This window comes from Macadamia integrifolia, chromosome 6, assembly GCF_013358625.1.
Source record: "Macadamia integrifolia cultivar HAES 741 chromosome 6, SCU_Mint_v3, whole genome shotgun sequence".
Lineage (NCBI taxonomy): Eukaryota > Viridiplantae > Streptophyta > Magnoliopsida > Proteales > Proteaceae > Macadamia > Macadamia integrifolia.
In genome coordinates this window covers 29684583-29705719 of record NC_056562.1, presented here as the reverse complement: position 1 = coordinate 29705719, position 21137 = coordinate 29684583, and the positions used below count along the sequence as shown (strand labels likewise).

Below are 21137 nucleotides of genomic sequence, written 5' to 3'. Positions count from 1 at the left end.
GGTACGCCTTCAACACGATAAAGGACGAACCTAAGGTCCACCTATTACATTAACTATACTGGAGTATGATTCATTACTGGCTTCCGCAAATTTGGCACGCTTAAGACCAACTCCAAATTAACTTTAAAGCTCACACCCCACCTTGGATTGGCAAAGACAAATACAGTTGCACAGTTATATTAACTATAGGGATAAAGATCCAAATCAGAAAGAAAGCGGTTTATATAGGAGCACCAGGGGGTTAAGGGGGGGGGGGGGGGGGCTATAAAATGGGTGACAGCATATATACTTAAGATGAACATCTATTTAACTTAAATTCGAGAATTGAGAGTGAGAGTCTGTGAGGGCCTTGGCTAACAATGGGCAACATTAGTTTCTGGAACTGGGGAATGTCTCAGCAGAAACATGTAAAGGAAATTTATCAAAACTCACTTTGTCCATGAAATTTTTTTTACCCCCCTTTAGCCTTGATTCTACTGCATGAACTAAAAAACTATTCACTTGTTCTTCCTAGATTCTCCTGTATACTGGTTGATTAGTCCATCAACATCTTTCGAGAACAGACCCTCCACCAGAACTCCATCTTTGGTGAACCTGCAGTATTACATATACAATCAGCCATTAGAGAGGTAAACCCAAAGGTGCAGATGAAAATAAGATTTTCCCATCAGGTTGCTCGGGTAAGGTCCCCTCCTTTCATCTGACAGCCGTGTCCAACCTTATGTTGGCATGGATCTTTCACATGAATAACTCTCACTAAATCCTAACACCAGAAATAATGAAAGAATCTGGAAATTTGGTAAAAACCATTTGCGGGGAGAGAGAGACCATTGAGTGACACTCTTTGTGAACTGGACAGGTTTCTTAGCAGAGAGTGATTTTGGGTCTGCACTGGCTATTGACAATGTGTAAATGTCAGAGAATCTTGGCAACTTAGAAGAAACTACCAGCCCAGTGCTACTGAAGGATCCCTGCACAGAAAGAAATCCAAGTCAAAACAAAAAGTCAAATAAAACCTTCCCCAGTTTTTTGAGGACATCAAGACATTTAGGATTTTCTACTGCACCATCTATAACTGTAGTGTGTTGTGACTGAAGTGGTTGAGTTGTGAAGGATCTCATCATGTAATTGGGATTTGTGACTTGAAACAACCAACAAAAAGGAAACAATTAAGTGCTTAATTTAAAGGTTCCACTTTTGATTTGGCACATAATGACATTGTGGGCCTCCACTTGGAGCTCGAAGGATATACATTGTTTAGTTCGAAAAATATGGGATGCTTTTACTTGGTTATTATTAGAGATGTAAGTCACTGTTTTGTTTTATTTATATATTTATTAGTCAGTAGAGTCTGTTATTATCATAATTTGCTGGAATTGGATCATTAGATAGGGTCACAAAAGGCGGGAGAAAAATCTGCCATGGATCCTAGTTCCTAACTTACACTGTTCCACATTCATCAAACACTCCCGAGCCCATATTTCCATCATATGCAAGCTGGTGAAAAGAGATTCACCAACAAGAAAAGAGGAACAGAGTACGAAATAGACAAGAATAAGGATCACATGCAGGTTGGTGTTCAGTATGGCATCATGGCAATAGATGAGTGCCCATTTACCTGTCAAGAATTACTAATAAATAAGTAAATAGCAAAAGAGAATCAAGTATTATTCCTTTTCTGTACCTGGTTTTCCAACACAAATGTTAGAGGAAAGAATCTCCTTAACAGGCACCTAGATTTGCCACATGGCAGGTCAGATGTGGCTGAAATTTTGTGGACAAGTAGAAACTAAGGTCCCCTATTTACATCTCAGATTTCAAACCAATCTGCGTTTCCTAAGTGGCAAAATAAGAAATAAAAAAATCTAGGACTACGAAGAGGGTGCATGGGCATACATGGGAGGGTAAATGGTTGCAATTGAGGCTGAAATTTGACACACAGCCTTTTCAGACCATTCCCTAGATACTTCCACATGTCAAAACTGGAGGTGTCTGTTAAGGATATTTCATCCTAAACGGTGAGAGAAACTTTTTTCATTTTCCTACTGATGTAAATTCAAAACAACAGTTTTTAAAGCTTTTAGTATTCTTGACCAAGTGCAAGGGGGAATCAGTGAACTGATAAATACAGATTTTCTTTTTTTTTTTTGAGGTTATCAGTAATGTCTTGGATAATCATACCCTGTTTTTCCATTTTCTGTTCTATACCTTCACGGTACAAAGGGTCCATGTAGCTACTTTAACACTCCCCCTCAACCAGAACAGAGATAATTCATAATAACTGAGCTAAGGTGCCTCAAGGTATTCAAATTTCAGGAAAACCCTCTCTTATTAGTTAGAGTTCTCCCCAAATTGACAGTTTCCTACCTCTGAGCAGGTGGGGGTTGATCTTGAATAGGAGTCTTCACCTCATGTATAAGAAAAGCCTGCAAAGATCTCAAATTTCCTCTTTCAAACACCAGAGTCAGCGTCACTAATGATCCATGTACTTTGTCACAGATCTTTCCTACTGTCTCCCTTAAAAGGAATTCCACTAAAACTAACATCAGAAGGTCAGAAATTGGCAGGATTCAACCATTACCAACTGGAAGCCCCAATTTATACACTGCAGGAAGCCATAGTGTTTTAGTTCTCATTAAATTTATGAGATATTTAACTGCAAATAGATAAGGTAACAATTTTAAAGTATATTATATTTTAAAAGCCGGGAGATTTAAAGTTAACTGCATAAAGCTTTATCCAGGGACAATTAAAAAAAAGACACCAAAAATACTCAACAGTAGTAAATTTCCCAATCCAGGTCTACATGTACCCAAAGACCCAAAATACTCAAGTCTGCAACCCAATGCCTTGAATTAATGACCTAATGAGCCAGCAGATGCCAGAATTTACTGTCAGACACCTTTTTCATCAAGACATATATATCAGATTGCCCAATCCCTACTCTAAGCCCGATGATTTTACACCCTCGTTCTCCATCAAATCTCCATGGGTTCACTGTTTTACACATCTATTGAGGAGTTTTGAGTTACCAGCCACCGAACTTTTCTCAAACCCTTTTCCCTTATCCCCATCCTTAATATCACTCATGGAGCATACAATAGGAAATACAGAACTTTGTCAACACTATATACATTGTCCCTTTTGTAACTCTTATCTATTTCTGTTATGCCAATTTTTTTGGTGAGTCATACAGCGTAATCACTAAAGTCCTGACCCAAGATGCTAGATGGAAACATCTTACTTCTACCCTCACCTTCCTTGTGACTTCATAAAAGTTGAAGATTTAAGTCCAAACTACTAAGCAGAATGGGGACATCTCATTTAATAAAACAGAAAATGTCATCATGTAAATCATCTATATCACAAGTTCTAACTATACAAATAGGAGTTCCTTCACCAATCCTCCACCAAACAACCACTAGAGCATACCAGCATAATGTAAGTGGAATTTGCAACAAAAAGAAGATCCACACAACAAAATTTCAAATCTAATGAGTGGCGAGAGAAAGAAGTTGTAGTACTAACATTTTATATTTCAAAGTTCATTAGAATCGTAAACATACAAATGAGAGTAGTAATTCAATACCATCCCAATAATTAGAAAAACCTACAGGGAGGGGATAGGTAAACAGGATTGCGTTCTTCTCCTTAGAGTATGTGATCAGCTGCAACAATCCATTGAGGGCAATATACTTGCCAGAGTCAAAGATAAAACTTACTTCTCAAAGTAAAAAATTATGAGAACGCCAAGTATTATTTCGGAGGACGACGTAAAAATAAAAAGAAGAAAGAAGGGAAAATAAAATGAAATCAACCAAAAGAAGAAGGGAAGGATATAAGAAGATGCATCCGATTAGAAAGTCTCTGTTCTCAGGGAACTTCTTTGGGTAGAACTGAGCCACTAGAGCAATGATTATGATAATGGCTCCCATGAACAGTCTTATATTGCTCATCCTCACATCTTCCACGTATCCGCGACTGGTAACGATCTACAGGGAAAAAAAAAAAAACCACCAACATACAACAGAGTTTCAGATTAAAGGATAAACTAGAGAGAAGTAGGGTTGTCGCGAATCCAATCGAAGAAAAGGAGAGATTAAATTTTTGTCCCCTTCTTTCTCTCTCTCTCTCTCTCTCTCTCTCTATCTGTTCTGTTCTACGTACCTCTGTAACGGATTCGTCAAGAAGATTCTTGATGGAGTGAGGATCCATCAAATTCGCCTTTTTAGGGTTCTTATTGTTAGAAGAAGAAGAAGAGTCACCGTTGCTGCTCGCCATCTCTCGCTTCTTCTCCTGCATCTCGTACTCGGGATGTTTCGTTGATTTTTGTCTGAATATTAAAGTCTTGGGCAGGATGTAAACGGATCGGGTACCGAACGAATTCAGATCGGATATGAACGGATCCGGAAATTCCTTGATTGGATTCAAATACCCTACAAAAGATGATCGAATTCAAATTTTCGGACGGACCAGCCCCTGATCCATGGATTTAGAATCAATTTTCTCTCTCTTCATTTAATAGATTTTAAATCGGGCCAGGGACGTACAAGAATATTCTCGTACGTGAACCTGACCAGACCCTCATCCTCCTAATAAATACAATTTGCTCTTCATCTTCTTTCTAACTTGCCTTCGTTTTTTTTCCACAGTCTCTTGATCTTGAGGATTGACAGAATCTTCAAACTCGAGGGGAGGGGAGTGATATTTATGAAAGTACTATGGGGTGGGGTGGGTGGTACTATGGGATGGGGTAGGGTGGGAATAGTATTAGGGCAAACTACGTGGGAGGGGCAAGGATTTAGGGATGGTATTAGAGCCCGATACCGATCTAGATCGGATTGGTGGGTAACGATCTATTTTACCCCTTCTTTTTATAAAAAAAAAGTACTATTTTTTTTACCATTCTACCCCTGAAACCATCCAAATAACCCATCCGGGTTGGTATGGAATAGTATTAGGGCAAACTACGTGGGAGGGGCAAGGATTTAGGGATGGTATTAGAGCCCGATACCGATCTAGATCGGATTGGTGGGTAACGATCTATTTTACCCCTTCTTTTTATAAAAAAAAAGTACTATTTTTTTTACCATTCTACCCCTGAAACCATCCAAATAACCCATCCGGGTTGGTATGGAATAGTATTAGGGCAAACTACATGGGAGGGGCAAGGATTTAGGGGATGGTATTAGAGCCCGTTACCGATCTAGATCGGATTGGTGGGTAACGATCTATTTTACCCCTTCTTTTTATAAAAAAAATACTATTTTTTTACCATTCTACCCTTGAAACCATCCAAATAACCCATCCGGGTCGGTATTGGATTGGGGATCGGTCTCAGCCAATACCAATCCGATATGGCCGATCCCAAATCGATGCTTGAAACCATGGGGAGGGGAGTGTAACTTCCTCATCAAAGATTTATTATTCACTCCAGAGCTCTGTTAGTTAAAATGGGAACGACAAAAAAATATTGTTCGGTACGGGCATGTTTTAAACAGATCAAAATGTGAACGAGACGGTGAAAAATACGGTCAAATACGACAAAAAGGGAAAAAAATCGAAAACCGACGATACGTGTTTTAAACGTTTATATTTAAATAATACGGTGTCAAAAAAAAAGGGCAATATATAGACATAAATTAGCATAATAATTATCTCAATACCTGGATAACAATCAAAACAAATGTAGATAATATTCATATTTCAATCTAAATTCTAAACTTATTATATCATGAAATAACATCCAAAATATATCAATCCAAAGATTAATATAAGATCAAAAATACACCATTTAAATATCCAAAATACATCATTCAAATATCCAAAATCATCCAAATTACATAATCCAAAATGTATCATCCAAATTACATCATCCCATTTCATTAAAAAAAACACAAATTTATCATAATATAGAGTTAGGTTGATCATGAATAGGTTCAACATATGTCTCTTCAAGTCTCTTTGTCTCCAACTCAATGTTTACATCAGGCAAGTCACCAAGTTTTTCTAGATCAATAGGTTTTGTATCCTGAATTGCTCAGCTTTCATACTTCTTCTTCATCAAAGAATTCATTCTAATGTATACCAAATCTTCTAACATTTCTGGAGTTAATATGTTCCTCTTCTTTGTTTGTGCTACGTCCCGAGCACTCCAATTCCTCTCGCAAGGAGAGAAGCTACAAGGTTGACTTAAAATTCTGCAAACAACCTTTTGAACCACAGGAAAATAACCACTCATATATTCCCACTAAATCCTTACAAATTAATATGGGAAAACAAATATAATGATGGTTTACAAATAGAAGTAAAACTTAATTAACTAATAGACTTACTTGGATGGTTAATTTTCATCGAAGACTTTCCTGTGATATTGAACAAATTTGGGTTCCTCCTTCGATACTCAACCATTTCTGCAATGAATTGTTCACGATCTTCTGAAGAAACCATGATTGCCACAATACATTCTTGAGCATGTACAACTGTACTTGTCTTAATAAAAAGTCCACCATTAAGCAAATTGTTAAGATTTAAAGCTGTAGCAAGCACATGAACATGATGAATTATATTCTTTTCCACCATTGTATCAAACAAATCCAATATGGTAAAATACTTTACTCCATCACTCTTCTTTAATCTCCTTAAATTTTCTTTTGCTCTAACAGTTGCTTTATACAAGTAGCATGCAGTGGAACTATTTAAATCAACAAAGCGAATAATCTTAATGAGAGGACCCATAAAAATAATAACCTCCTTTGCCCCATCCCAGAATATATCAGATTGAATTATCCTCACAGTTTTTAATGCTATTTCAACTCTATTGCAATGGAAACCTCTCCATTCAGATGATGCAACCAATAACCTTAACTTATTCTCAACTGCAATAAGAGATTGGAGCATTAAAAAATTAGTAGTACACCTTGTCTTGCAAGATGTAGGTATCATGGGCCTCCATCGAGATCGCGATATGACGCGTAGCACTCGTACACACACGCTAGGGTTCCACCCTAATGAGATGAGATAGTATCCCCTGGTCATCAAATGCCAAGGGGGGGATACACGTTATGGGTAAAAGGGAATCGCCACCTAGAAAGGGTCTAGGACCCATAAATGTCTCCCCCAATCAAGAGAGAGAGACTAATGACTCTGATGGATAAGGCAGGTTTGCACCAAGATTCTGGGCAAGTGTCAAGTGACAGACTGGGAAGGTGCTAGGCACCCAGTCTGCCCAACCCTAAGGCTGGTCTCCTTTTGTTTGACCAAAGTTTGTTTGTACCCTACTAACTAGTCCTAATCTAGGTCACTGAAAACCATAGACTAGGTATCTAAGTATGACATGTAAAAACCCTAAGCCAAGTATCTAAATTATGCTAGCTAGATTATGATGCAAATAATGAAATGATTTCGCTAATTAAAAATTAAAAAGCCTAAATGATTTAATTAATGTATTATAAGTCTTAGATTAAGCTAATTAAATAAGCCTAGACCTAGGATTAGTTGAGCAATTTGTGAAACCCTAAATTGAACTAACTCGATTAATTGAGCCTAACCTAGATGGTCGATTAATAAATTTATGAAATCCTAAATTGAATTAATTAAAATGATTAATCATAATCCCTAATAATTTGTGAAATGAATTATTGCAATCCTAATTAATCTATTAATATAATAGGTAAAAAGATTTTTTAAAGAAAGACAAAAACTTGAATTGAATGGTGAAAGCTACCCAAATCTAACTATTCCAGAAGGAAGTTTTGGAAAACCTAATCAATCTAATAATTTAAACAATTAAAACCGAATTTTAAGAATCAATTAAATGCATTATAAACCTTAATTAATCTAATGAGTTAAGACTTTATTTAATTAATTAAAATAATTATTTAATTAACTACCTCAATTTAAGTAAATGGAATCTAACTATTATGTTAAATATACAATGGTTGTAAATGTCCCACGTGGGGATCTGAATGAGAAGTGGACAAGATATGAATACTAGTTAACCTACATGCATGAGAAAAATGAATTGATTTAAATAAAAAAAAGAATCATCAAGTATCAAAAACATGTTAATAAACACGAAGCATGGCAAACATGACATTGACTAACCTATCTAAATCTAATGATTATCAATATGACAAGATATCCAAATCTAAATTAAATACACAATTAATTCTAAAGGGACACACTATTTGAGATAAAAAGAAATGAACCGAAACGGGTTCATTTTTATCAACCCGAAAACCCAAGAAACGCACCTAATGCTATGAGCCGGTTTGAGGGGGGCCAGCCACGCCTTTGCTAACATACGCCTTATACTACGCCCCATACGTTATTAAGAGGTAAATAAAATGAAAATCAAACCAAAAATGGATAAAAGAAAAATAAAGAACAAAAGGAGGGGAAGATTCCACATAGAAAACATAAATGAAATAACAGGTTGTGGGTATTACAAATATGGAGTATTTAATCAGCAAATTAAAGAAATAAAAAAAAAAAAAAAAAAAGGAAGAATAAGAGAAGACGATGGGCTGGAGATGGATTTTGGCAAAGGGAAGGAGATTGGAGCATAGAAGAGGAGAGAATGAAGGAGAAGAGGTGAGTTGCAGGTTCTGTTAGGACGAACAGGAGAGGAGGAGAAGATGAGAAGAAGAAAAAGAAGAAGAAGAAGAAGGAGGAGGTGAAAGGTGAGTTGCAGGTTCGGTTAAGGAAAAAGAAAGGAAGGAGAAGGGAGTGGAGAGGGTTCGGCCATGGTAAAAGAGAAAAGAAGAGAGAAAGAAGAAGAAGAAACAGAAGGGAGTGACTTGCAGGTTGGGTTAAGGAGAAAGAAAGGAAGGAGAAGGGAGTTGAGAGGGTTCGGCCATGGTAAAAGAGAAAAGAAGAGAGGAAGAAGAAGAAGAAAAAGAAGAAGAAGAGGTGCAGGTTCGGTTAAAGAGAAAGAAAGGAAGGAGAAGGGAGTGGAGAGGGGCGGCTGGAGAAGAAAGATGGAAGAGACGAAGAAGAAAAAGTGGGATTAGGTTACGTGTAGGATTCTGATATAAGGGTAAAAAAAAAAGCAAACTAAATCAAATCGAACCTAGTGATGTAAATATATTAAGCCACAAATAAAATTGATTCATTAAACCAAGATATAATAGTAATAGAAAACAACCAAATAAAAAAGAAAAAAAAGAAAAAAAAAAGGGATTAGCAAAAATCAACGGTTGGACCCAACGACCCAAATCAAACTATGTTGAACCCAATTAAAACAAAATAAACCCAATTGAATCGGAATAAACCAATTCACATTTAATAAAACACATTAAACTTAATTGAAACTAATTAAATCTAAACGAATCGATTAATAAATCAGAACCTAATCTATTAATTAAACTACTTCTAAATCACTATTGGGAGAAAAAAAAAAAAATCTTAAACCCAGCTTTAATCAAGAAACAAGGGGAGATAATCCTTGTGCTTCAAGCCCCAAATCGAACCGAATCGGACTAGATCTCCCGGCTCATGGAAGGATTAATGTGTTAAATTTTAAACTTGAAGAATATTTGATTTTAAAGGGAAGAAGTTAGCCAAAATCTTAATGGAACCATCCTCTCTCCCAAATTCTCAATTTTTTTCTATTCCTCTTTTGGAAGAGAGGAAGGGCTATACTTATAGCCTTGGGATTTGAGACAATTCTCTTTTATTTTCGATGTGGGACTAAAAAACTAGAAAGAATTGTCCAAAAATGCTTGCTTTTGGACAAAGGAGTTTGGGCGCCATGAGGCACTCCTTGGTTACTTGAAATAGAATCTGATACCGAATTTTGGAGTCAACTTTCGGGGGCCATATCTTTCAAACCGTTAGTCAGAATTCGACGTATAATATATCGTTAGAAAGCTTAGTCCGAGCACTATCCAATGATGTGAGACACGATTGTGGTCTCAACCGAGGACCTTTACAAAAATATACATAAAGTAGGGACCTGGATCATATAATGAAAGAGAGAATCGGACGTCGATTCGTATAGTTCTCATATCAAAATGTAATGTTCGACCCTAGAGGACAAACAACAATAATTCACAACATCAAATTTTAATTTTTGAAAATATTTTCTCTTGAAAGTTTATAGAAAGAAAAAAAAATGGTCATTTTCTACTCTAAGCTCAAAATTCTCCAAGTCTAAAATGTCCAACATGTAATTCTTCTTGTGTCATTATCGCCGGGGGGGGGGTGACAAAATTAGGTGTCTACATAAGGTTGCTTAATCTCTTTGTCATTTGAGAATTCCCTCATTAAGGTTATAACAGCTGTGTGCCTATGCATATAATCCACTACATGTTTACTATCATCAATAATTTTCCTCACCCATCTAACATGTTTATGGATATCCTTTAAAAGAAAATTAATCACATGTGCAACACAATTTGTCTTATACATGTGAGACCATTTTTCAATCAATATATCACCACAACAATTATAGTTAGCACCATTATTTGAAACAAATTGCACATGTTGTGATCCAAGCATTTCAATAACATCAGATATTTTTTCTAAAAAGATATCCAGCAGTAATACTATTTGAATCACATTCAATGCATTTCAAGAACACAACCCCACCAGGAGAATAAGCTATCACATTGACCCAAGACCTCTTGTTTAGGTCAATCCAAGAATAAGACATTATTGTGCAACCTGTGTCACCCCATGTTGATTTTATGTTGCTCACATATTCCATGGTCTCTACCTTAACTTCAGGAATCAAACAGGTACGAAGAATAGAGTAACTAGGAATAACAAATCCCTAACCATAGGCACAAGCACCTTTCATCATTTGAATAAAAGATTCTGGCTAAATAACATTGAAAGAAATGTTATTCTTAACAAAAAATTCTCTTATCATCTTTTCTAATGACTTCTTGTCTTATTTAGTAGCCAACTCTACCATTATGGTTTGATGAATGCTCCTACCATGGGAATTTGTGGAACCAATTCCCTTCTGAAATACTTTCACTTTGTGTTCCTAGTTGTAAACGCTGAAGAGATGGGAGCAATGGGAGGGTTGTCAATTTGTTACAATTTCTAATCTCCATTTTCACAAGGCAAGGAAATACTTCTCTTCCTTCTGGAACATTACACATCAACTCTTCCAGATTTTGCATATCACCTAAGACTAGGTTTTCCAGCGACCGGAATCCTTTACCTAGGCCATCATCAACAGTACCCAAGTATCGAACACAAACCAGTTCAGTTAAGACAAGAAACTTAAGAAATAGCAGATGCCCAAGTCTATTTCCAATGTTTTTATGCTTGGTGGGGGCTGGAGGACTTCTAGCACCTCTTCAATGTTTTCTTGGATGTGATCAGTCTCAGTATTTGAAGTCCAAGACCAAGACCAAGACAGAGTTAAAGATTTAAGGTTCCTCTTTCTTATCAAATTGACCTGTTTGGCTTCCATTGAATTCTTCACATTCTCAAGACCTTTTATGTAAAGTGGTCCTCTAAGGTTCAATCCTTGCAACTCGCTGATATGACATCCATTCTCCTCCTCCAAACTGAAAGTGTATGCTGTCTCGGGGCGCAACCGCCCCACAATGAACATGCTTAATGTCTGGAGGTGAATCAACTGCCCCATCCCAGTTGGCATATGAGTTAGCAAACGGCATCCATCGATATCCAAGTGCCTGAGGCTGCTCATTTTACTCATATGTGCAGGCAAGTTATGAAGATGAATACATCCAAATAGAATCAATGTCTGCAAATGTTTTAGGTTGCTCAATGATTCAGGTAATGCCATTATATCCATGAAGGAGAGGTTCAGTTACCTCAAATGTATCAAATAGGCTATAGAAGATAGTAACCTATAGTCACTAAAAGTAATAGACATTTGTGAATGACTAAAATCTAACGCTCGTAGGCATCTAAGATTTGATAAGTTGAATTCTACTGACAATGGAGCATATAGCAGCAGCAAGGTATGTATGGTTTGAGATTCGCATAAGTCAGATGAAGGCAAGAAGTAATGGTAATATGATAAGTGTCGAATTCCTTTTGGAATAATTTTCTCCTCTGTTGTTATGGCCAAACATTCATTATCCATAACAGAAGATGCAAGATCATGGACTAGATCATGCATCTTACAAGACACTACATTGTCATCACCATCTTTTCTTTCTTCTTGGAATAAAGACCTCCACAGTTACATTGAAAATTTCATTCCCAATGTCTTCCAACACCATTTCTCCTTTCAATGATGGAGGAATAAAACCATTAGCCATCCAGAGACGGACTAAATTTTCCTTCTTGATTTTATAATCCTGTGGACACATGGAACAATAAGCAAAACATTGCCTCAAATGTGAGGGCAGATGATAGTAGGTCAGTCTCAAGGCCGGAAAAATGGCTAATTTTTCTTCCTCTTCTGGTAGCTCCCAAATTTCACTGTTTCTCACAGCCAGCCTTTCATTAATCTCTGTGTTTGAAGCACAGTAAGCCTCCAAGAACCTTTGCAGCCAAAGGTACACCCCCAAATTTCTTCACAATCTCCTTACCAATCACTACCAACTTTGCAACATTTTCCTCTCTTCCATCATCGCGAAAAGCACGTTGCTTTAACAGAACCCAGCAATTGTCCTCTGAGAGTCCTATCAAGTGGTGAGCAACAAGAAATATGCCCATGATTGATACTACTTTTCAATTCAAGTGGTTACAAGAATTGAACATCCTTGAATTCCACTTGTTAACGAAGCTTTCAACATATCCCACTTGTCCTGATCTTCATTCCAAACATCAACTAGAACAAGCAAATATCTCCTTGTACTCGACATCTTAGCAAGGTGCCTAAGCATTTGATCCAAGTTAGTGAGACCAAGCAGAGCTTCTATGATTACTTTGGCAAGCCTTTTTACATCAAAATCATCAGATACACAAACCCAAATCCTGGTCTGGAAATGATCTTTCACTCTTTGATCATTGTAGACTAGTTCAGCAAGTGTGGTCTTCCCCAGACCACCCATCCCAATTATTGGATAAACCAACAAATTTCGGTTACTAATGTTGTCCACCAATAGTTTAACTATCTCTTCTTTGTCTTCATCTCTCCCATAAACTTGGGCATCAGTTACAATGAATGAACTGCTCTTATCAATATCATCAACATCAACAGTCCATTCCACACTTCCTCTCCGAGGTTTCAAATGATATTTCAAACTCTCATCAGCTATATCATCAAATCTCTCTCTAGTATTCTTTATTTTGTATCCAATCTTGAGAGGAAACATATGTTGTTCAAAATTGAACCAAGATAAAAAAGAATGGCTTACCTGGGCTTCTTCAAATTGAAATGTTTTAGTTCCATATTCATCTAAAATGTCCTCTGCATCATAAGCTGCGACCTTAAGTTTATTTAACCAACTTCTGATCGCCTTATCCTTGAATTGCTTCTCCTCAGCATCCTCCAATACATCTCGAATTGTAACCAAGGAGTTACAAAGCCTTTCCTTCTCTCTATCGACTCTCCATACCCTTGAGTATGGAGTTGTTGATGTTATCAAGAACCACTCCAAGAAGAAGTGCATCAAACATCTTTTTGGTAGCCTGATCAATGTTGTTTGGCCTGTGAATTGGAAGAAAACTCAAATAAAAGAATCAGTAATGGCCGGATAATGAAAAGTGGTTGAGTTGACTTTTCAGGTCATTCATGACTGCAATTAGTTATTTTTTAGAGAGAATGTGGTAACATGATTGAAATTTGGGTTTTTTTTCCCTATTCTCTCTGTTCTGTTCTATCTCTGTAACGGATTCGTCAAGAAGATGTTTGATGGGGGTGAGGATCCATCAAAATCACTTTTTGAGGGTTCTTGCTAGAAGAAGAAGAGTCACCGTTCCCGCTCGCCATCTCTCCAAGCTCAGGGCTCGACAGATTACAGAAAAGGGAGTTCATAGAAGCCGGTTGGGACGGTTAGTTGAACCCACAAGACTGGAAGCCCAAACTGTCAATTATGTGATGTGCCAGAGGTGCATCTTAGGGGTTCAATCGATCGGATTGGGTTGAATCGGTTTCGGTGTGGTGTGGGAATGTCAAATCCAAAATCAAACAAATAAAGAAAATTTCACTCAATTTGGTTATTCATTTTTATTTTTTTTGTACTGATCTGTTATTGGTTTGATTTAAGTTTCGAACCTGTTTATACAACATTACAGCGTAGATCAAATGGCTGGCAGCACTTAAGGCAGCTGCGTTTGAGGGCTCCCAGCCCTTCTATAGCGCTATAGGGGAACCGATCCCTCCTCACAACAGCTAGTATATCATTAATTAGGTGATCAAATTGCTGAGTAAGTACTTCTATTCTTCTAACATAATGACCCTTTTGTTTCTCAATTTAAAAAAAAAAAAACTGAGTAAAATTCTTTGGGCAATTCCTAAGTCTGTTACCAATAAAAAAAAAGGAATAAGAAGAAGAAGAAAGTACTTCATAGCATGGAAAGGATTTCTACTTTATTGTATACTTTATGATAAAAGGTGTTTTTGAGCGGCCAAGGGAAGATATGCTGGTACTCTCTCTCTCTCTCTACCTTGCTGTCATTTTATATACAAATCATTCTATCACACGTCATTGGTGTATTCTCTTTGCCACTTGTTCATAGAACTCTTTCCCATAAGTTTTTCCAAAATACTTTTCTTTAAAATAGTTGTTTTAAGATATATTCCTAAAACTATATAACTATCCACCACAAAACATGGTTTTCTCTCTAGAGCACATAAGCAGTGATATATGCGTAAAAATATCATCTCCTACTGCCTGTGTGTCCAACTACCCTCCAACAGCCCTCCAAGGTGTTGGATGGGCTTGGAAATAGGGGTTGACAAGTGTTGGGATTCTTGCCTAAGCCCATCCAATGCTGAAAAGGTGGTTGGAGGGTAGTTGAACCTTCAGGTAGTTGATCCGGATCTGATACATGCCGCCTCAGTTGCCTAGAGTTGGCCATGGTCTAGGCAGAAAACCACCTACAATTGTTAATCATTATCAAAGGAAAATGTCTCTTTGACTACTAACTGTGAAGATAGGAAAAGCCATTGAAGCAAGCACAATGAGTTTTTTATACGAAAAAACGAACTAAAGCAATTGTGAATGAATGGATAGAGCGTGGCGGAAGTTTGGAGTGATTTCGATGAGCTGAAACAATAAAATTTGAAACAACTCTTTTTGGATAAAAGTACCACATCGTGGCCTTGAAGCATAGGTCCAATTTTTTTTGGATGTCTATGACCTTGTACCTCTAACTAAAATTTGGCTCAAGCCTACTAACAAAGTAGTCCTTCTCCTAAAACATTTAACTCTTGTAATCACGAACAGGAAAACAAGTGTCTCTATCTCTGGTACTCACTTAGACGTATATATATATATTTTTTTTTCCAATACAAAAAGGGCCATATGGATGTAAATTGTTTGCATCATGTCACGAAAAAAAAAAATGTTTGCATGTTGTGTGCGTAACTGCAATAATCATGTCTCTCATTTTTTTTTTTTTGGAAACACAAATATCTCAAATTCATTGAAATATAACATAAAATATATTTTAAAATATTTAAATGACAAATAATAGGTAAAAATAAGGGTATTGATCGATTCGGTTTGGTTCGATTCACATATATTTTGATTGAAATCATAAAAACACTATTTACTAAATGGTTGCACTTTCTAAAACCGCAATCATTTAGTAAACAGTTTCGGTTTCTACTATTTTTAAACGGTTTTGGTTTCACGGTTTTAAATAGTTTCGATTTCGGTTTATTCCAAACGGTTTCTTAACAGTTAGCAATTGGTTTGCTAGTTTATTCACATGTTTACTAAAATTTGTTTTTAGTGATAACGATTCAATCTTGAAAATGTGAAATGCAAACCATCATGTTTTGTTAAAACAACCAAACAACTAAGCAAAAGAAAATATTTTGATAGAAAATAGTCTCAAGTGCATCTAATAAGTCAGTAAGTAATGCTTACAACAGAGATTTTCTTCTTCTCCCCCCTTTCCCAAATAATGTGTTATAATATTGAAAAATATATATTTAATATGCCATGATATAAACAAAAATTGCATTTTTATCATTATATATTTTACTTAGTGCGTTGGATTAATTTAATTGGCATTCCAAACAATGAGCAAACTATCTCTAGAATTACTTACAGGCTTGCAGCACTCAATCTTTGAATCAAATGAGATACTAATGATATTTTGCAATCACTTTATTTAATCTTTAAATGGGTTAATTGGATTGGTTTTGATGGTTTAAACAGTTCGATTTCACGGTTTCAATTCGGTTTGAAACCACGGGTTAAACGGCTTGATTCGATTTCAACCCGTTTAGCTAATTGGCCTGAAACTTGAAACCATAATCGAACCATTTACTAAACGGTTTTATGGTTTTTGTGTAAATGGCTCGATTCGGTTTCGATAAACAGTTTTGGTTTCAAATTGACATCCTTAGGTAAAAGACTATTCTTAACAGGATCCATCCATCTGGTCAGGTTTGATTTGCTATATTCTGCACCAAAGAAAGCGAGTTCTTGAACGTCATTACTTGAATTTGGAAGAAGACACCAAAGAAAGCAAGTTCTTTAACGTCATTTATTTGAATTTGGAGCCTCTGTGGGTGAGGATCCAATGGCTGAGGCACATGTTGAGGCCCTCCCAGCCGTTGGATCCTCATTGCCACTCACCGCTCATTGCTCACCGCAAAGGATTTGAGTTCATCCAAAAGCCGTGATAAAATGATTTTTTTTTCTTTTTTTGGCCAAGGGAAATTAAAAATAAGTATAACTTTTATTTTTAATGCTTCTTAAAAGAATTAATGCTCTTTTTTGTGGAATTCTCTTTTCTTTATGTTCACTAACAATTATTTGATAGATAATTATACCATCTAAAACTCAACTCAAATATTTATTTACTTTAGAAACAGATTTTTTTTTTTTTTTAATATGGTAAATAAAGGTAACAATTTCCTTTGAAACTTTGTACTTTCTCCACTTTTACCAGATTTTGATCAGATTTAACCAAAATGGGAAAAGTTACGTTTTAAATAAATTTTTCCTTAGGTTCCGCAAATTCATAATTCAAATTCATAGTTACATAAATGCATCTCAAACAAAACAGAATTGCACAATGAAGAGTCAAGTTTGATAGGGAGAGCAGAAAATATGAAGAGCTTGAATAGGGAAGTTACATAATTAAAGGAAGTAGAAATACATGGCCATTAAAATGCCCAGAACTTTAGTAGAACTTGTGTTTCGAGTCTTTCGACTAAAGCCCATTGAATATGACAAATAAACACAATATGGAAGAGAAACCAATCCAAAGGCCAATTGGCCATTAAATGGGTAGGGAAGGGTAGGACCCCATCAAGCCTATCCAATTGTCATAGCCCATTTTTGATGCAACCTCACAAAGTAGAGAAAAAAAAAAAAAAACAACTGTTATTGATTTTAAGATGTCCTCTGCATCAAAAGCTGCATCCTTGAGTTTCTTTAACCAAATCTTGATTGCCTTATCTTTGAATTGCTTCCCCACAGCGTCCCCCAATACATCTCGAATTGTAGCTAAGACGTTAGAAAGCCTTTCCATCTCTCGATCGACTCCCCATACCAAACCAAACTCCCCCTGAAATAGGGAGTTGATGTTCTGAAGAACAACTCGAAGAATAGTTGCATCGACCATCTTAATTTTGGGCAGGCTAGCTAGATATTGGAAGTAGAACTATGAAGGCATATGTCTTGTGGGTATGCTTAAGAGTATAGAGTTCCAATCTTCTCCTCAAGGGTGTTGGTGGTGTCCATGATATGAAGATGACCTTTGGAATGTGGGATATCTAATGACAATCTTCTCCTCCTCCTTTAAATCATCTATCTAAGACAAGGATATCACCTATAACGCTGGCAAGAAAAGATTTCCATACGCCACAATCTTTATAGTTTGAAGTGCTAAAAATCCTCCAATTGGGAGAGTTCCAGCTTTGGACAATCATAAATCCACAAATTCTCAAGAGTTGTTAAATTTCTTATCCCTGATTGAGATGTTAGTCTCTTACAAGATTCAATCCTCAATGTCTTTAAAGAGCTCAAATCTTGGCAATGTGATGAGCTTGTAGCAATTCTGAAAAACCAATTCCTGAAGAGTGGGGAGGTTCCAGATTTGTAGCAGCCCTTCTGGAGTGTATTCATTTTGTGTTACTAGTTTCAAACGTTGAAGAGATGGTAGCAATGGGAGGGTTTCCAACTTGTCACAATATCTAATCTCCATTGAAACAAGGCAAGGGAGTACTTCTCGTCCTTCTGGAATATTTTACAACAATTTTTCCAAATTTAGCATTTCATCTAAGATCAGGTCTACCAGCAATGGGAATCCATTGCCTAACTCATCACCACTGTAAAATTAAATGCACAAGTATCGTACTGAATCTATTCCTTTTAAATACAGATACTTAAGAAGTGGCAGATGCCCAAGAGGTGAGAGATGTTCACATTTGTCACATGATCTGAGTATGACATGCAACAAGTTTTGGAGTGACAAATCCTCCATCCAACTTGGAAACTTATACCCTGGTAGCATTCTATCTCCAATGTTCTTATGCTTGCTGGGGGGTTGGAGGCCTTCTAGCACCTCTTCAACATTTTCTTGGATGTGAATCTTAGCATTTTGAGACCAGGACAAGGTTAAAGAATCAAGGTTTCTCTTTCTTATCAAATTAGCACCTTTGGCATCCATTAAATTCTTCACATTTTCAAGACCTTTTATCTGTAGGAGTCCTCTTAAGGTTTAGTCCTCGTAACTCATTGATATGACATCCACTCTTCTTTCCCACAATGAAGATGCTTAATGTCTGGAGGTGAATCAACCGCCCTATCCCGGTTGGCATTTGAGTTAGCTCATTACATCCTCTAATATCCAAGTGCCTGAGGTTACTCATGGTACTCATGTGTGCAGGCAATTTTTGAAGATGACTACATCCAAGTAGTTTTTATGTCTGCAAATGTTTTAGGTTGCTCAAGGATTCAGGTAATGACCTAATATTCAAGTAGGAGAGATTCAGATAAGATGGTTGTAGATGATTGTAGCTCAGTCTTATAGCCGGCAAAATGGTATTTTCTTCGTCTTCAGGTAGATCCCAAATTTCACTTTCTCTCACAAAGAGCCATTCAGTCTCTTGTGTGTTTGAAGCGCATTAAGCTTCCAAGAGCTTTTGCAGCTAGAGGTACACCTCCACATTTCTTCAGTCTCCTTACCAATCACTACCAAGTTTGCAGCAATCTCCTCTGCCATCGCCACCAAATGCACTTTTCTTGAACAGAGCCCAACAATCGTCCTCTGAGAGTCTTTTTAAGTGGTGGGCAGCAGAAAATGTGCCCATGATTGATGCTAGTTTCTCAATACGAGTGGTTACAAGAATTGAACATCCTTGAATTCCACATGTTAAACTTGTCTTGTTCTTCATTCCAAACATCATCTAGAACAAGCAAAAATCTCCTCCTACTCAACATCTCACCAAGGTGCTTTTGCATCGGATCCAAGTCCATGAGATCACATGGAGTTCCACCCACAGATTCTATGATTGCTTTGGTAAGCCTTTTTACATTGAAATCATCAGATACGCAGACCCAAATCCTGGTCTCAAAATGATTTTTCACTCTGTCATCGTTGTAGACTAGTTGAGCAAGTGTAGTCTTTCCAATACCACCCATTCCAATTATTTAAACCAGAAGATTTGGGTTGCTAATATTATCCAACAATAGTTTAACTATCTCTTCTATGCCCTCTTCTCTGCCATAAACTGGGTGTTCAGTAGTTAGAATGGAGCTAGTCTCTTCTTCAGTACTACTCTTATCAACAGTCCATTCCACAATTCGCCATGAATTTAAATGAAATTTGGACCTCTCATCAGCAATATCATCAAATCTCTCTCTAATATCTTTTATTCTGTGTCCAATCTTGCGACGAAACGTAAGTTGTTCACAATTGAACCAAGATAAAAAAGAGTGGCTTACCTGGTTTGTACAACAGTTGTCATAGCAGTTTCTCATCTGGGCTTCTAATTGAAGTGCTTTGGCTGCAAATTCATCCAAGATGTCCTCTGCATCATAAGCAGCATCCTTGAGTATCTTTAACCAGCTCTTGATCGCCTTATCCTTGAGTTGTTTCTCCTCAGCATCCTCCAATACATCTCTAATGGTAGCTAAGGCGTTAGAAAGCCTTTCCATCTCTCGATCAACTCCCCATACTAGACCAAACTCCTCCTGAAGTAGGGAGTTGTTCTGAAGAAGAACTCGAAGAAAAGTTGCATCAACCATCTTTTTGGCAGCTGCAACGTAATGTCTAATTGATCAAAGCTGTTTAGGTCTGAGAACTGAATATGTTTCCTCCTTTCCTTCCATTCACAACTACAGTAAGTAATGTGAATGTTAGGTGCTTGACTTGGTTTGACTTGACTAATAGGAAACATATTCAATTATTGAGATGGGACCTGTGTGAACAGCGAGAGCGGATCAAGTCCTGTACGAGAATAGAGTCCTCGTACGAGAATAGAGTTTTCGTACAGAGCTGATCTGTACGGATGGAATCCACCCAATAACTCTGTGGTGGATGTCATCTTTGTGAATCAGCCTGTACGAGAATGATTCTAATACGAGAACCTGATCCACACTCACGAACAAAAACCTCATGGCCCTTTGACCTTGACCCTTTGCATCTTCAATTCCAATTAATTGACTTGTTCACTAATTGATTTGAGGTGGGACCTGTTTGAACAGCTGTGTTAAACTGATCCACCTGATCAGAGGTTCCTTGAGCCAAAACATTTCATAATCTGGTTTTGCGATAGCTGAAAACATTAGGGTCATTAAACTAACCAGAACAAGCAGGATCAGAGGGGCCTGGTTCGATCCAGGGAGCTATACCTCCCAACACCATCTCACATCTTCCAACTTCCCCTCATCTAGCCACCGGTGCAGGAAAACTTTGTCTAAGGTTTTATATGAGATCCAAATATCTTTTTATTTTTGTTGCGCACAAAATGCTGTCCCTATCATTATCAATCCTTCTAATAAATTTTAGTCTAATTCTCTCTCTCTCTCTCTCTCTATATATATATATATATTTTTTTTTTTTTTTTT

At 37.0% G+C, this 21137-nt stretch overlaps 1 protein-coding gene across 1 annotated transcript; it reads right to left on the bottom strand.

The window, feature by feature from the left end:
- Positions 1-286: 286 nt before the first annotated feature.
- On the bottom strand, positions 287-4347 carry LOC122080978 (probable signal peptidase complex subunit 2). Its single transcript, XM_042647881.1, has 5 exons — positions 4168-4347; positions 3841-3992; positions 3615-3696; positions 829-971; positions 287-594 (listed from the first exon to the last, which is right to left on the bottom strand). Exons 1-5 carry the CDS (start codon positions 4300-4302, stop codon positions 498-500), a joined length of 609 nt encoding a protein of 202 aa, XP_042503815.1. The 5' UTR covers positions 4303-4347; the 3' UTR covers positions 287-497.
- Between the last annotated feature and the right edge of the window lie 16790 nt (positions 4348-21137).

Bases quoted from the DNA above. Each gene is read 5' to 3' on its own strand.
- LOC122080978 (XM_042647881.1), bottom strand. From the start codon at position 4,302: ATGCAGGAGAAGAAGCGAGAGATGGCGAGCAGCAACGGTGACTCTTCT. The intron at 3,993-4,167 runs GTACGTAGAACA...TTTTCCCTGTAG, and splicing joins TTGACGAATCCGTTACAGAG to ATCGTTACCAGTCGCGGATA. The intron at 3,697-3,840 runs ATATCCTTCCCT...TGACTCTGGCAA, and splicing joins CTAATCGGATGCATCTTCTT to GTATATTGCCCTCAATGGAT.